The following is an 18,174-nucleotide window of genomic DNA, read 5'->3' as shown; positions in this document are numbered from 1 at the left end:
TGAATATGAATAGACGGTGACAATCCTTTCATTTTATATGTAGCATTATTGCACAAAGGAAATATTGATATTGAACAGTTTCCACTGAAGCATGTTGATTGTTTGGTGGGACAGCAGCGGGAAGGAAGGAGCTCCGGGTTCTCCGTCACACCACGTGCCTGCATGCTGTTACCGAAGCTTTTTTGGGTCATGCTGTAGTTGCACTTTTTGTAGACCTTCTTCCATGTAGTTTCTCCACAGCAGACCTACAGCACTGGTGTCTGCCGTCGCATCATAAGTACCTAGTTTAGTAAAAGTGTAGTCGGATTTTCTAAGCACCTCGATTGTCTTTTCCTAATTCCTAGTTCCTCATGAACTCTCCACGACCTCATGACGTTTTCCATAGAGGCCGAGGAGAAGTGGGTAGGAATAGACGGTAGGAGGTCATTCTGTGACTGTTGTTTGTAGAGTTTCTCTCTCTCTCGCTCTCCTCACAACCACAACAAGTCTGGAGGTTAAGAAAACAAACTTAGAAACTGTCTATTGTATTATGTTCTGTCTGTCAATGTCCTCCAGTATTTAGGGGCGACCCTGGCCGTGCACCGTGGCCGTGCACCCTGGCCGTGCACCGTGGCCGTGCATCGTGGCTGTGCCTTGCAGAAGGTTGAACTATTAGCAACATCTTCCCCTCCATCTCTGTTTCGAGCTCTGTGTGAGTGGTGAGCTCAGCGCTGTGGTGCAGCAGCCGAAGGTTTGCAATGAAATCTCAAGTTGGAGTATGCTAGTACTTTGAGGTGAATCATGTTTTTGCCGCCAGTCTTTTCTTAGTTTTTGTGCCACCTATCACGTGATGCAACTATGAGGAAAAGGGTCTATCGTTTGCCTCCTTACCTGCAGACGGGTAAGGACAAACATTAAAGTATGTGCTGTTTGTGGCTGAAGATGGAAAAGACTGGTATCAGTGCTAACCATGTTAGCATGGTGGCAGATTAAAAGAAGATGCTGCTGCAACATATGAAATTAGTATCCACGTCTCAGCATAGGAGGAAGAAACTGACATTTCATTTCAACCTGCTCCTAGTATAAGGAGGACGATTCACCTAAAGCTGGATTCGATATCAGGTCAGCACAGTCTGTAGGCCTAATAACATAGATCACATGACACAAACTACAGCTACCATGAGACGCTTTCTTTTACAAAATAAACAGGCTACATATTACCAATAGAGTGTTGTGTTCTAACATAACACTCGAACAATATGTCTGATTGCACCGAATAGCAGCAGATTTCCTGCAGATATACGATCGCTCTTGTGATGCTTTTATTCTGAATAATTCGGGACGGAAGTGTTTTTCGTGTTGCTACTGGCTCGACTTGACTGTGGTCCTCTGGAGCAGCAGCGTGGACTAATGGAACGAGAGCGTGCACCGGGTCCGGGAGAGCAGATGAGCAGCTGGATGTTCCACAGAGACACCTGATCCGTCTCACGGTGTAGACTCAGCGCTGCAGGCTCCACCGGCCTGCCGTCGTTCGACGCTCCGCCCGATCTTCCGCTGCTCGTTGCGTTCTCGCTTCTGTCTCCATCGGTTGTTCTGTTCGGAGGATGCGACGGGCCCGCGGTGCTCTGCGCACTGTGCACACATCCAGCTGCTGCTCTTCTGCTTTCAGATGCCTGGAGCTTCATCTTCAACACCGACAACACATCCGAGTGATCGGGATCAAACACTGAGTGAGGGAGTAAGAAGGCGTCGTGTGGGCGGGCATCACTGTCGGAGTCTCTTCCATCCTTCTTCAGCCAGGTATGAAACAACAATCAGATTGCATTGAGCTGTTATGACACTTATGATCTATTCGTAGATATATCTGTCGGTGTTTCTACTCTGAGGTCAGAAGCACCGATGGGCCTGTCCAGTCCTGGGATCGTGTTGTTGTGTGTCGTGGGCTCAGTGTGTGGAGGTGGCCTGCAGCACCGCTGGACGTTCAACCACTCCAGCTGTCACGGCATTCAAACAGACATGCTTTATTGTTCTGTGTGTCCATCAGTGCATGTGAATGATGTGTTCGACCTGCAGCGCTGCTTCATGGCCCCAAGTACCAAAGAGCTGTTTTACACAGCAGACGAAATAAATGATGGACAAAAATGTCAATAGTGTTAAAACAGAATATCATTTCAGTCATAGCTGACAAAAATGAAAAAAGACATTGAAACTACATATTGCCTACTTATGACCTAATATACATACAATGACCACTTACACCGGTTCAATCTATTGACATTCAAAACAAAGGCTTTGCCATAAACTGCACCATTGCTGAGTCAACATTGGTGGAAAGGTGGACATTTATCTTGTGTGTTTATCTTTGAGCATGCGTTGTACTGGACATCATTATATTGAGACGTGTTTCTGTTTATCGTCCTCTGAGAGGGCAGAATATTAGAAACACTGAAATAGAACTACTAATGGAACTTTACAGGAATTATAGAACTAGACTTTATGGCACAACTGTTGCATTATGTTGTAACATGGAGATAAATGATCAAATAAGGAAACCAATAATAAATGTCAAATAAGAATTCATTCTCTTTATTTTCCATGCTAATGTTTGCTCATATCTGAGGCTGGCTTTGTATTCTACATATGAAAGTTTTGGATAACACACTACACGTCACAGGACGGCGGAGGGTCACCTGGAGACCTGTCTGTTCCTGTGTGAAAGGAGACCTCGTGTACTTCAGTAACGTCACTTCTGTAGTTATTTGACCCAAACAACCATCTTTTCCAAAACATAAGAATGGTATTTTTGCCTAAAAGTATTTCACGATCTATTGCTAAATCTGACTAAGTTGTTTCCTGCCGAGACAAGTTTATTTTGAAAAGCCTGTGTGCATGTAGCGAGCGGGCAATGACACGTGTGGCTGGCTGTCCTATAAAAAGCCATGAACTATTGTTGTAGAATATCATCCACCACACATTTCTGTTTTATTCATCGGGGTTTGTAGAGCCATGTTCTGCATGTATTTGCCCTCAATGGCGCTGTAACCTCACACCTGCATTCATATATCCAAGGTACGGTAAGCTTCATATGCATGAAATCACATTTCTCTTCTCTTGCACACTTCTCAACACTTGATGGATTTTCACATCACCTCTCTGTATCTGTGGTTTCAAAGGGCTGCGTCCACCTGTCTCTCCTGCTCGTCTCATTACTTATGAGTCCACATTTGGCAGCAGAACAAAACAATTCCATTGAAAATATTTGATATTTCATATTGCTAATAACCTTGACATAATATCACACGGTGAAGAGAAGTGGAGTATGAACATATCAGGAAAAGGTGCAGAAAGGTGAACACTGAATGCAACAGGAAGAATGTTTCCATTCACTCAATAGACATCTGATGGTCGCTATAATCAAACTACGTGTTGAAAAAGTATTGTGACGAATTGAAATGTAATGAGGTCTCATTGTTGACATGCACTCTGGCTATCAGCGCTATGATTGAAGGCTCAGACGGCCTTCAGGCTGCAGCAGCAAACAACGGGACCGGTACGGAACCTTTAAGGCCAACACTGATATGAGAGTTCTTTATCAAATATGGTAACAATATATTGTCCATTATTCATACTATTAACATCAACAAATAATGAAACATTGTTAATAAGGATCTCTTAAATGTGATTTGTAAAGAATTGTGAGCAACAGTGTGTAGCTACATATCCTGTGTGGGCACACACTCTCTTTGTGTTTGTTAAACTATTTGTGTCATCAAAAATGTAAAGTTGTGACCAAGATATGAAGGCAACTAAGAGTTTACATTGAAAAATAAACTTGTGAGGGTTCTCTAGCAGACAAATATGACATATATATATATATATATATATATATATATATATATATATATATATATATATAATGTATATATATATATACATATATATATATATATATATATATAATGTATATATATATACATATATATATATATATATATAATGTATATATATATATATATATGTATATATGTATATATATATATATATATATGTATATATGTATATATATATGTATATATATATATACATATATAGGACAATGAATCACAACAAAATAGTGTTATTGTGTGCAAAGGTAAAGTACTCAAACTCTCAGCACCACAGAACCCAAAGAACATGTTGGTGTTTAAGTTCAGCAGCAAAGATCAGCACTCTGGATAGTTCCCCCAAACCTACAAGGTACTGAGATACCGAGCAAGTCTCTCTTGATCAACTGAGTTGTGTTTAACCGCTCAAACCTTCGGAGGTAACTCCAGAAAGTAGACCAGCAAGCTGCTGCACCCATACCTGCGTTCAGTATTTGATCACATCTGGTCTTTGGAGATGAGTCACTCTGCTTGTTGTTTGGCCCTAATCATTCAACAAGCTGAGCTCAGTTGTTAATGCAGAGCATCGATACTGACCTATGTCTTCACTGTTCTCTCTTCATGTGCAGTGCTGTCCGTTGATGTGATGGCTGTGCTCTGGGGGCTTCCTCTCTCTGTGCTTCTTCTGTCGCTGCACGCTCCGAGTCGAGCTTCTCCTTCCTGCCCAGTGAGCTGTCGCTGCTACAGCCTCACTGTGGAGTGTGGGTCCACCAGCCTGAGGGACGTCCCCAAACACATTCCTCCATCCACACAGGTAGGGCCTGAAGCATTACTTCATATGTTGAGCTCAGAGGAGTGAGCCATGTCAGATTCAGCAAACACTTCTAACTTCAGATAACTGTGTAAGCGACCAGCGGAGACATTATGAAACCACCTCTGCTTGAATGAGCCTTCAGGAGAATTGTGATTAGCATCATCAACGCCTCAATAATAACGCTTTGTGTCCTGCTGCTACCACAAGTGGAACCACAGGAAGAACATGACTCAAATGCACGACCTAAAGAACAACTTCACTTATCAGCAGAGGCTCAGTATACAGGTAGGCAGTCAGAACGGGCGAACAAATCAAGCAGGGATGAGGAAGAAATGTGGTCGAGGAAAAACAGGCAGAGACAACAAACACCAGGAACATAACAGCAGGAAAATAGCTGGACGCAGAGGGCGAAGACGAAATGGCACAGAGACAAGGCAACACAGGGTTTAAATACACTGGGAGGTGTAGTTGGATCCAATCAGGGGCGGGGCACACATTTACAATGACAATCAATCAGTGCAAAGGGAGGAGTCCACAGGAAGTCTCCATCACAGAGCCGGAGGACAGAAGACATGCTTCTGGTGATGCTCACAGGCATTAAAACACAGGTGGTTTCTCTGGACAGAGACTTCCATAAACCTGCAAGTGAAGAAGCATCCATATGTCAGGACGCCATCTCAAGACATGCTCTCTACTGATGAGCTACGGAAGGGGTCACAAATAGGCGGACCGAGGTCCGGATCCAGACCCAGATGCCGTATCCGGACCCTGGACCTAAAACCGATAGATAATTGAGAATTAATACATTTGACGGAGCGCTTCTCTTTTAACCGGCGCAGCCTTTCCAGCCTTTATGGCACTCGTTCAGCGGTGCAGGAAACACACTGACCAATCACATGCACATTAAATCACATCTCGTGATGCTGCTCAGCCAATTACACATGGGTATTACGACAAGTTTCCCGACTCCAGTGAGATGTAGACACACGGGGGAGAGACGAGGAAAGAGAAGGAAGAGTCTGAGAATAATTACGTGAGTCAGAGAAGTTATTTCAAATGTCGTTCTCCAAAGAGAGAGACGTGGTCAGAGAGACACAATAGCAACAAAAGACAATTTTTTTATTGTATTATAATTCACATTGCAGTCAAACAGGAAAATGTCAACATGATGTGGTGTTGATTAAGTGTTCAAAGTAATGAAATGTACAATCCATTTGTGAAGAACGTAGGTGTGGATAACAACAGACTATTGTCACATGACTCCTCCTAAAGGTCTGGAGCGCACGGTGTTTTTTCACCTTGTTTCTTAAACTTTGTTTGAGAAAATTTAAAATACGAGGAAATTGGTGAAAGGTTCTCCAAAATCCCTGCGAATGGAAGAGTGTATCGAGCACGAATCCGTTTCACTGAAAGAGAAGATCACTACGGATGTTATCCTCATCCAGACCGATAACAGAATCCACAAGAACAACATGATGAAATACAGTTCACCATCTGAAACATGTACCAGTGCTACCCACAACTCTCTTTGTCCGTCTTCATCTTATCTTCTCTCTGTCAAGACCATCTTCCTCCAAGACAACGTGATCGGTCAGATCCGTCGACAGGACCTTATTCTGCTCCGGCACCTGCACTACTTGTACCTGCAGGTAACATGCACACACCTACAGCACTGCTTCAGACTTGGAACCAGGGATTTGTACATTTGCTGTCAATTCAACAGAAATACCACTTTAAAGAAAAAATGCTTAGAAAACAGTTTATCCAAGGAAAAGGTCTGAATATATCCCGCACTGAAGAAACATATAGAAGAAGATATAAAAAGAAAACATGCTTGAAAAAAATGTATAAATATTGGCTCAGCCATTGAGTATACGATTATACTACCAAATGAACACTCTGCAAAGTATGTGTAACCACTACTCCTCCATCAGTGAAGATGGGTCCAACTGTTGTAGAACACAGATGATTAGTCCTGAGCCAGTAACTTCCATTATGTTATGTTCGCACATATGAAGGCGCTTCAACATTCAGACCACAGATATGAGGGACTGCCTCCCCTCACTGCTGTCTTAGTACTTTGTATACCTTTTCAATTTTCTCATACATATTTCTGTGACGTATTGTTCCAGTACAGTCCATCTACTGTACAAAATAAAATAATTACAAGAAAGCATTCAATACGATATGTTAAATCTTAAAACATTACAGTGCAATATATATATACATCAGTGGCGGGCCGTGCATTTTATACCTGGGCCTTCACTGCTGTCCTGCAGCTCAATTACCACCTTATAACCACATTATGGCGCCACAGCTATTATTCATTTTTAAGGCTGTAACTATGTACGTCTTCGTATTAAACCGTTCGGTACGAGTAGTTTGAATAATGCTCGAGCATTTAGAAAAAGCAAAAGCCTAAATTCAGGAAAATATAATGTTCTCAGCTGGTCTGGCTGTGGGATCCACAGTCATTCCTTAATGACAAGCCGTGACCCAAAGAGGTTATCATAGGATTTTACTTTCACAACTTGAACGTTGAACGTACTGCTCTGCAGTGTCTTTCCTCGTCTCAGCACCTTGTGTCATGGTGCAGCTCACTTGGTCAGAATGCCCATATTTGATTGGCTGAGCGGCATCACGTGATGTGATTCACTACCCATCAGCCTCTGCTGGCTGTTAAGTTTCGTTTCACGATAGTCACGTGCTCGCCCACTGACCAATCACAGCACACTCTGCACCTAGCGGGAAAGCTACACATGGACACACTGAGCGGCATGTAATGCTGACGTCATTATAGGCCGGCACGCAGGCTCTGATAGTCAAAGAATACGCCCAACATGTCAAACTAAAGATCTGATTGGGTGAACACTATGACAATCAACAACATCGTCCCCGTTCACTTAAAGTGCACATGGATGCACTTGAGAGTCTGCAGGCCTCTGCCTCTGTTCTACCTAGAGACACAGAGGTGAGATCTGATTGGATAAAAGCTCTACTTAAAACAAGCTGCACTGGAAGCAGAGCAACTGAGGAAGACAGGAGCTGTGCAATGAGAACATAAGATAATGGGAAAATATTTTTATAAATTATAATATATGTAGTGTATTTAAGAAAAATTATTAAATTATAAAATAGATAAAGCTTTGTGATTCTGTTTAGGGCATCAGAGAAGGCCTTGCAGGCCCTGACGGCCCACCACTGACATACATATATTTATGTATATAGTCTGCTGACTATACACAGAGTGACTGCACAGAGTTAAACAGAAAACTTTTATGGACGATGCATTGACACATATCTAGTGTGTTCAAGCTATACTCGAGCTATACTCGATAAACATGAGTATTGGTCTAATCATAACACGATAATGATGTTGTTCGTACTCCTCGCGTGCGCCAACTTGCAAAGATTCAGAGGTGCACGACCAAGCGGCGCGATCACTCACTGTGCGCACCACGCAACGGCCGTAGTTACGTCATTTTCTCGCGCCAACTTCACTACGGCCAGTATAAACTAAGCTTTAGTCCACTTCTTATATCTGTGATATCCTCGCGGTACAGCGGCACCTTGTGGTCTTCCACTTCTATACGCATCCCTCTGCCTCCGTCTGTCCACTCCACTGTGGAACAGGCTCTTTATAAAGTGCATGAAGCAACGGTGAGTTTAGACACCCTTGTCTCGATCCATGCTCTCTTACGATGGTGTCTCAGAGATACCCTATCAGGGCTGATGGTTTAATGCCCTTAATGATGTTTTGCGCACCAAATCTTTCCAGGGCTTTATATAAGAATCTCATTGAATCAAAGGCCTTCTCAGCATCCAGGTTGACTAGAAAGGCCTCAAGATGATTCTGTTGGATATGGTTTTAATGTGTGGTCTCACATATTAAAACCATATCCAACAGAAGCTCCGATTACAACTACGATACAAGTACCATCCATTCACCATTCAACCGACGTCACTGCCTCGCTCCATGATGGAGGCATTTCAGCATCTTTGAAGTTGATATTGCCAGCCTTGGCTTAGCATTAAGTCAAATCAAAGTGCCTCGTACCACTATGAAGGAAAGCTTTTCTCTCTGTATGTCCAAATCATCTACACTGTCACCAGAGTCCATGGTATTATTTACTCTAATATCATTGTCTAGAAAGTTGCACACTTAATTTGTTCTGTTTCTTTCAGAAATGCCGATAGTTCAACTTAAACTTGTTCATTCATCAACGGCAGTTTTTTGTCCGTTTTTTGCCAGATTTTCTTCCAGGCAATAGCTGTTTGGCAGCTTGAGCTGCTCCATAGTTTACTTACTGACACAATGTGATATTGTTATGGATACATGCTGTGTGTCAACTTGACTGTTTACAGGTCCGACAGTAACCACAGGTTAACGTACTACACATCACAAGTGAGCGAGTCACTGGAGAACATCTGTTCGACTTCACACAGCTCCCTCTGGAGACACTGAAGGCCAAACACATCTTCTTCACACATGCAGTAGTTCTTCCCTGGAAATGTCTGGAGTTCACCTTTAAGTTGAAAACAAACTCGAAACATCACAATCCAAACATTGCATTCTATGTGATGTTTAGATGGACACACGCAAACAGAGTTTCTCTCCGAAGCAGTTTTGATTTAAATATGTGCAAATTGTATCAGAGGTGGAAGCTGCAGTTCCTGAGCCACAAAGATCTTTGTTTGGTCACCCTCTTGTGTTCCCCTTCCTCCAGAACAACACCATCTCAGCAGTGGAGCCCGGCTCTTTCCAGAACCAGGGTCAGTTGCTGGAGCTGGCTCTGAACGGGAACCGGGTCCACCTGGTGACAGCTGACATGTTTCAGGGACTCGAACATCTCCGCATCCTTTACTTGGCAGGAAACGACATCACACGCCTGCTGGACTACACCTTCCGTGGTCTACAGGTGAGGCATGTTAGAGCACATGTATGATGTTCATGATACTTCACGTGTTTGAACTATAAACTCAATATGGGGCAGCTCAACACTGCAGTGTTCTTCATTCCTAGATGAGGCTCCATAGATGAAATGTAGCGTTTACCATGTCTCTGCAGCGCCTGCAGGAGCTCCATTTGCAGCAGAACAGCATCGAGATGTTAGCAGACCAGGCTCTAGTGGGTTTGACCTCTCTGGCTCTGCTGGACCTGAGTAGGAACAATCTTCACACCATTGGCCCTGCGTCCCTGCGACCTCTTGTCAGCCTACAGGTGCTGCGCATCACAGGTGAGACTGGCTTTCTGACATACATGATGTTTGGGGAACATCCTTGGGAAAACGTATTCCTTTTTCTACTTTTCATTCAAATGCAACCTGCATTATCCTAAAAATGTCCATTTCCTACAAATTGATAGAACCAGGCAGGCAGACCCCTTTCACTGAACTCTGGCTATCAAATGAAACAACAATAATTTCATTGAATCAGTTTATTTCACATAATTCCTTACTTCTTGATGCAGTCAATGCATGAATGGTTACTCCAACACCTTTAATCCAGTCATGTCACAATGTAGTTTCCTCATTTGCCATAGGTCAGTCCAGAACCATTCCTGACCCTCCTGTCAGTACATATACATTGCTTATATACCTCACACACACACACACACACACACACACACCGTATTCACGCCTCACAAACATTGTCTTTCAGTCCTCTGAAATGTGCTCTCCCTACCACCACCACCAGTGCTAGGACCTCAACTGGCTCAGCATCACGGGGTCCAACCTAACCTCCTGTGCTCTGCTCTGCTGTAGACAACCCGTGGCGCTGTGACTGTGCTCTCCACTGGCTGAGGAGCTGGATTGACGAGGAGGGCCAGAGGCTGCTCAGCTCTGCAGAACGTCGACTGGTCTGCACCGAGCCACCGCGCCTCTCTCACCTCAGCCTGGTGGAGGTCCCCCTGAACAGCTTGGTGTGTATCCCTCCACTGGTGCAGCTGGAGCCCAGGAGGCTAGCTGTGCGCCTGGGAGAGAGCCTCAGGGTGTCCTGCCATGCCTCTGGTTACCCGCGGCCACAGGTAGGGATCCTTAAAGAGAACAAGTACAACATCCACAAGTTTCCTCCACATTGGTTTGTTTCAGCATCCATTTGGAGATGTCTCGGCTCACAGTGGGCCTTCGAGCCTGCAGGCGGACAGAACTGCCTGCTTCCCCCACCCCCCCGTCTGGCCCCACCCTTCAGCCTCAAAGTCCAGAGTAGAAGAGCCGACTTTCTTCTGACTCATTCGAACAATTAGTTCGTTAAGACAACAAATCAGTCCCATGCAACAACTATCTTATTTCTTTAAATGAACCTTATTTTACAGAATTATTACTTGTTCACTTACATAGTATTTCAGATTTAATTCTTCCATATTTGCAAGCTGGGCTATCTCAGCTGCAGAACGGTACCAAGCAGTTTAACATACACCCTGAATAAAGATGGGGAGGGAGAACAGCAGACAGGTTGAGAGAGGAGCTGCAGCCACAAACATCAACATCCAATTTAAATGGCAGAAAAGTCAAAGAATTGTAAACAGAGTTGGTTATCATGAAGAAAACGTGAACCATTATTTATAAACTCAGATGTTTTCACTGTTTAAGATTTGGTTTGATTCAGGCTTTCAGATGAATGTATAAAGACACACTATGCTGAGTGAATCAGTGAGATCTAACGTGTGTGTTTTGTATGACTACAGTAGAAAGACTAGAACCAATGCTAACAAATCAATTAAGGAACGTATCATTTTGCATCAAAACTCAGTTTCTGGAAGTGTTGAGGCTAAGACCTCACACCACAGCGAGGAGGCCAGAGCACGCGTCCGGCTGCTTTGCACAGTCGACACGCTGCAATAAGAAATCTACCAAGACTGGTTTACAATTATAAGGAATTTAATTCCACTGATGCAAGTACGATTACAGTTAAACATTGGAGTACATACTCCTATGAAATATTACAATATAAACCCACTTTGGAAAAAAACTACCTCTGGTCCCATGAGACACTGCCGTCGCAGGAAACTGCACGCTAGAAAGAGGCAGAAAAAACACTTCTAACTCCGCCCACATATTCGTTCGCGACTCCTCCCCTCCCGTCTATCTCAATTTCTATTGGCTAACTTCTCTACACACTTCTGTAAACGCCTATCTCCACATCTCTCTCTCCCTGAGCAGCTAACACATTCAAATCCTCAGTTATGGCTTAATTCCTTCTATGATAATCCTTCAGTATAAATGTTACACTTCTGCCACCTTGGCAGAAGCTTCATGTCTTATTAGATCCTACTCCTACAACACTTTGTTTATCTTAATTATGCATTCCCAAAACCCTTATCATTATGACTAATTATGAATTCTTAATTATGAATTATTAAACACTTTTATTATATCTACTGAACATACCGTTTTTTGCTCAAATTTCTTACAGAAGTTGTTTATTTACACGTGGATGTGTCCATGTGTCCTTCTCCTCGGGAAGGTAGAAATAGAAAGGTGGTGTCCCATAAGATTTATGATCTTAAAGTTCATAACTCGGTTTGAGTGTCAAGATTGACCCCAAGTTGTTGTGTGTGAGTCTATTCAGGTAAGTGGTAGATCGAGAGTCCTGAGATCAGTTTCTAGACGAAAGAAGTTTATTACTTAAGATTTTTTTTCATCGTTGTTATTGTCAAATTTCAATTTTTATCATTTTTGCGTCAACCTCCACGACATCCACTACATTGAGTGGGACCTATGAGTCCGACTGTGTCACGGCCGTCAGATCTCTCTGGGACCTTTAACCGTTAGATCTCCTGTCCCAGTGTTTGAGGTCATCATCATGCTATCTCCCGTTCCAGCTTTAGCTTAACTTAAGATGAAGGGCAAGTGCCTCTCGAGTCATACACATCAGCAGAACCTGCTTGGCTAAAGTTGTGACAGTGAGGTTTGGATGTCAGCTGTCTTCTGTCATGTGAAAGGTTCATTCCTCATCAGAATCCTGAATAGCTTTCATGAGAGATTTCAGCGTCGGCTTTTCTTGGTAAGCCGCCATCTTTCCCAGAGAGAGGTCTCACTTGATGAATATCGGTACATGAAGTTTCTCACCCTTGAAACTTCCTTGAAGGGAAACACAAAAAAGCTATAGTGAAGAAAAAACGTTTGTCATTTGAAGTCAGTTCCAGTAAATGTGTGACTCCTGTTGAGGCACCAAGAGCTCACAGATGCTGATCCAACCTCAGTGGCTGTGTCACATCATCCCCTCTGCTCAATTTAGCTTGAGAGCACATTATCGGATTATTGATGCGATGATAACCTTCTTAGCAAAACAACTGTTGATGAAACACTGACTGATTTTCCAGGTGACCTGGAGGAAGGCGTCCCAGGGTAAAGTGGTGCTTTCCCCCAGAGGCCTGGTTCAGGAGCTGGGTGCCGGAGCAGGTGGAGTGGGTGGAGGAGAGGAACCCTCAGAGGAAGGCAGAGTCAGTCTGCAGAAGACTGAAGGCGAGCGCTTTGACCCCGACACTGGCAGCGGCATGCTGTTTCTGAGTAATGTGACTGTGGCTCATGCAGGTTTCTATGAATGTGAAGCCTGGAACGCAGGGGGCGTGGCCAGGGTGACTTTTCAGCTCGCCATCAACTCATCCACTTCCTCTTCCTCCTCTTCTTCCTCCATCTGGGCCTCGTGGTCCCAGGTGTCCTCGCCATACTCGCCCTCCTGGCCCAGGCTGAGGAGCCACGGTGCTGCTATGGGCTCAGACGTTAGCCGGGAGCCCATGTACGCACTAGGCAGCATGGCCTTCAGCGCTCTGGGAGCTGCCACTCAAACTGCTATCGCTGTAGGCATCTCCCTGCTGGCTCTGACCGCTCTGCTGCTGGTCGCCATGATCTACAGCCGACATCGCCAAAGAGAGAAGGACACCGATGGAGCTGAGAAGGTGTGTGTATGTTTGTCTGTAATAGATTCAATGGTAAATGATTTGAATTAGCAACAAAATGTTTTTAAATGTCTAACCTGATGAGTGAGAGGACCTTCTTGAGGGAGATATGTTATTAGAACAATGCACCATTTTATTGTTGGGATCTAAAGGAGCGTGTTTGGGTTATCAGCATTTAAGAAACTGAATTCTTGACATCAATAGAATTATTGATGTATGTAACAATTATTAATGATTATTAATATAAACGGGGCACCACCCTGCGAACAGGGACCAATAACCAAACGATAAAACTAAGTCTCATAATTAGTAGTCACTCATAATGTCAATAGTCTGCGTATGACTACACATTCAGTGACCGTGAAGGTTTAAGTTCGAGCACAGGCTACTACATACAGTCTTATCAAATACATATGCACAAGTAATCACAGACGACTGCTCCTGAAAGTATAACAGAGTTTATTGAATCAAAATAATAAATGATCAAATCAATTAATATTGCAACCAACAAACGTTATCATACAATTTTATATGCCTAAACTAAAGAATGAATAAAGTGGATGAGGGTGTATGTCTGTGTGTGTATGTGTATGTGTGTGTGTGTGGGTCTGTGGGTGAACAGGAAGGAGTCTTACAGCTACGCTAAAGACTACAAAGATGGCGGCGTCGAGTGACGCTGACCAAAGGGGAGGGGCCTTAAGAACTACAGCTAAAAACTACAAAGATGGCGGAGTCGAGGGACCCGGACAAAATGGCAGAATGGGGCTGCTGTACGTAATTCATGTTTGCCTGGGCAGCACGTGATGTGAGGCGCTCGTTTGAACGAGGTTCCCCAGGGGTAGAACTAGGAGCTATGTGTATGTGTGTTTCGTGAAAGGAGGAAAGAGAAAAAGGAGCGAGAACTCGAAGTGAATCACGCTTCGGCGTGCGATGTGGTAGGGAGCCTGATTGCTGGTTCTATCATGCATAAATATACCGCTGTCGTCTTAGAACTGCCGGTAACTTATGCCGTGATAAACCACGCACCTCAGCTCACTCACCGAGTCGAGTTAATGAAAAGAGAACTTCCACCCGGAGGGGAAGACAATGAATGAAAGTAATCCCAAAGAAACAGTCATAGTTGATACACAAATACAGCGGAGCTTCTCTGCTCCGTAATGATTGCGTAATACCTCAATATCACGCGACAGTCTTAAACACACAAAAACACGGGAATATCAACATATAAATGAATGGCCTGACTTAAACTTAAGTTAATTTAAGCTAAGCTATGCCCAAATGCCAAGAATCTTACTTGTAGATGCTTCGTTGCAACGTTGAAGGGTTCTTGAGCAAAGTTGTCCTTTTTCTTCGAGAGGAAGGGGGGGGGGGTGCTTCTCAGCGCGGCGTTGAGCTGGCGCTGTTTCGGTCTGTCGTGGCGCAGCTCGCTCTGGAGCAAACGCAGACGTGATCTGTCCTCGCGGCAGGGAGGGTGATCTAACTTCGGCTGACGGCGTGGTCCGTGCGTCTTACCGGGAATCGTCGGTGAAGGAGGGAGGCGTTGTCGTCTTTCCTTCGCCGGAATGTGTGCACCAAAAGAAAAAGGAGCAAAAAGCGCTGAACTGATCGCTGAAGCAGATTCGTTATCGCGGGCTGTTTCATCCAGCGAAACGGCTTGTCAGGGTTTGAGTAGGGTTGAAGGGCCGTTGCTTCCTCGTGGCCAGCGTTGCGCTGGCGGGGAAAGTTGGTTCTTCTGTGGCCTGGACGGGGGTGTCCGAGCAAAGAGAGCGTGGTGTGCTCCCTGTTCGACGGAGGTCGACGGGAAAAAGCTGGATTCTCTGTGGCCTGGACAGGGGGGGGGGGGGGTCCGGGCGAGGAGAGCGGTGTGTGCCTCCTGTTAACCCCGGAGGGAGAGTTGGAAAAAGCCTAGAAGTGGGGGCAGCAGATAGTTTTATAGAACAGAGGTCGAACCACAGGGGTCCTGGGGTCTCTTGGCTCTCGGCCAATGAGATTGCCGCGGTTACCATGGTTATTTGGGGGGGGGGAATTCACACCTGAGTGTGAAATCCCTTTGCTCTCCTCAAACTACAAGTCAGGATGAGACCTTTGCTTGAAAAAGCGAAGGCCTGATTGTCTTTGTCCACAGCACATGTTGAAGCCATTTATCAGACCCCAACATTATATAGAAACAATCGTTTTCTGACACACAGATTTCATCACGCAGGTGAACAGGTTTGCATAGCCTTCCAAGTTAAAACTCTAAACCTTCCCTTTGGAACTGATGTATTAATTATTATCTGACAAGAAACTGCTGTTAAGAAGACGAAGAAGAAGTAATATGGGCACTTAAGCAACATCGAATGGCAGCCAGTACAAACTACAACATTAATAGTGTGTGGCTGAATTCAAACGTCCACCCTGCGGACTTGCAGACGAGTAAGTAAACCAGGGTTAGTACTACGTTTAGGGGGCGGGGATCAGCCACACCAATGCTCCCAAAAGACGCAACAAATGTTTTTTGTCTTTTTAGGCTTTTTCGAACGTCTCCACATGCTACCTACCAAATTTCATCAACGTGCATGAAGGTTAAAGGGCGGGGCTTCTTCTACGCTGTTCATTGCAAACTCACTATCTTCAGGATAAAGCGGCATCAAGGTCTTACGGCTCCTCTAAAAACGTAAATACTTCCTTTTTAATGGCAAAATGCGCTTTTTTTGCCACCACGGAAACATAGTTCCATGAAAACTGAAAAGCTTCACAATTGAGCATTGCAAATCTGTCTTAAGATTGTAATAACCAAATTTAAAGTCAATCTGGGGAAATCTCCAGGAGTTCGTCAAAGTACACTTCCTGGAAATTGCCCTAAAATAGCACATTGAATTAAATATGGCTGACTTCCTGTTGGGTTGATTGTAGACCTCCAAGACACTTTTCTGCACGTCTCCACATGTTAAATCTGCCTACCAAACATGTAGGTGAAACATAAATGTTGCTTCATTAAAATGTTGTAGGGGACGCAATTGAGCCATTGTGCTACACCCAATAGTCATAACATATGTCATTTTTCACCACATCTGAGCAACTTTAGCCAAATTGTGATTCATTTGGAGGAAGAATATAATTCTATCAAATTTGATAAGGCCTTGTCGACCCCGGGTCAGTACTCAGGCCCAAATAATTCTTTCCCTTGTTTCGAAAGGGCCTTCGTTGGCCTGAATAATCCTTAGAAATATAATAAGGTCTCTGCTGGCGTTGTTAGGATCATTCCTACAGTTTCAATAGGGCCTCTGGTCGGGGCTTGGGCCCTCGTAATTCTTTCAGTTTCATGAGGGCCACTTCTGGCCGACCACTGGTCAGTGCTTGGGCCCTAGTCAGGGGTACCGCCTACTGGCAGTGAAGCAGCATCAGGGCATCATCGGGGAATTCCAGAATTGGGCAGTCCAGCAGGATCAACTGGGTTATTGTTTCATTCTGTATTTATTGGTATGACATATTATTTTTTTAAAGAGGGTTTGTATTTTTCTATTTTGACTGATTGATCAAACTTTGATTTGATCAGCCCCCTCCTATAGGTCTGGGGTTAACCCATTGTGGGCTTTTTCCCTTAAAAAAACTGCTCCCAGACCCTGAGGAGGGGGCTAGTTTATGAGGAATAAACAGAAACACTCCATGAAGAGGCTTCCATCTTGCTGCACTGACTAGACTGAACATGTGTGCCATTGTTTTCCATTATTGCTGTAACTCAAAAGTGATGAAGGTACATTGTAACCTGCAGGAGGAGAGCATCCTGTACGTGAACGACTACTCTGATGGCCCCACCACCTTTGCCCAGCTGGAGGAGTATCGTGATGAGCGCGGCCATGAGATGTACGTCTTGAACAGGGCCAAGCCTGTGCTGCCTCCAGCTCCACCCACAGCTGTTTCCACCACTAACCTGGGCTGCCCTGTTCCATCTGACACCTCCAGCCACACTCTCTCCTCTGGGCCTTGCCAGACCACGAGTCCCACCCTGGCCCCCAACAAAAAGCTGCAACAGCAGCAGGATGGCGACATACGGACCATGAGGAGGATGGCGGGGGAGGGAGGGGAAGCCAAGCCTGTAATCACGTCAGAGGCAGAAGGGATGTTTCTTAATCATACAGGCCTGTTCATGGACTCCCAGATAGCCTATGAGATCCACTGCTGAAGGGGGGAGATAATCCACTCCTTACAGAGGCTCTCTGTGTGAAACAGCGGTTTACAGCAAAGCTCACTGCTGGAATCTACCAGTAACTGCCATCAGTACCCATCCCTGTGAAGGATGCAAGTCCAAAGTGATGGGCTCATACTGGAGGAGGTTCACATAGCTGGCTCACAGTTGGGCTTGTTAAAACAATAGCAGCAAGGGCCGTCTGGATGGACAAACTGTGTGAATTTATCAAAACAACAGAAGTGAGTAGGCTGGTGTGTAACCATTCAAATGCCTGACACTTAAAGACACACTCGGGTATGTACTGAGCGGCACACAACTGAACTGCTGTACATGAATCAATCACCAATGATGTGCAACAGTTCACATGTTTCCTCTCAAGAACTCTGGGTGAGTGTATCAACTGGGCAAGTCATGGAATCTTCCATTTCATGACCATGTAGGAACA

General features: G+C 44.5%; 1 protein-coding gene across 1 annotated transcript; it reads left to right on the top strand.

The window, feature by feature from the left end:
• Positions 1–4,449: 4,449 nt before the first annotated feature.
• Positions 4,450–17,723, top strand: LOC306776735 (leucine-rich repeat-containing protein 24-like; the record flags this gene model as incomplete). Its single annotated transcript, XM_079267544.1, has 7 exons — positions 4,450–4,656; positions 6,219–6,305; positions 9,384–9,575; positions 9,725–9,893; positions 10,422–10,684; positions 12,983–13,558; positions 17,313–17,723. The coding sequence occupies exons 1-7, from the start codon at positions 4,489–4,491 to the stop codon at positions 17,721–17,723; spliced, it is 1,866 nt and encodes a 621-aa protein (XP_079123670.1). The 5' UTR covers positions 4,450–4,488.
• Between the last annotated feature and the right edge of the window lie 451 nt (positions 17,724–18,174).

The sequence above is a fragment of the Melanostigma gelatinosum genome, assembly GCF_949748355.1.
Source record: "Melanostigma gelatinosum genome assembly, chromosome: 4".
Classification (NCBI taxonomy): domain Eukaryota; kingdom Metazoa; phylum Chordata; class Actinopteri; order Perciformes; family Zoarcidae; genus Melanostigma; species Melanostigma gelatinosum.
The sequence above is the reverse complement of the archived record's forward strand: the minus strand, read 5'-3'. Positions and strand labels throughout refer to the sequence as shown.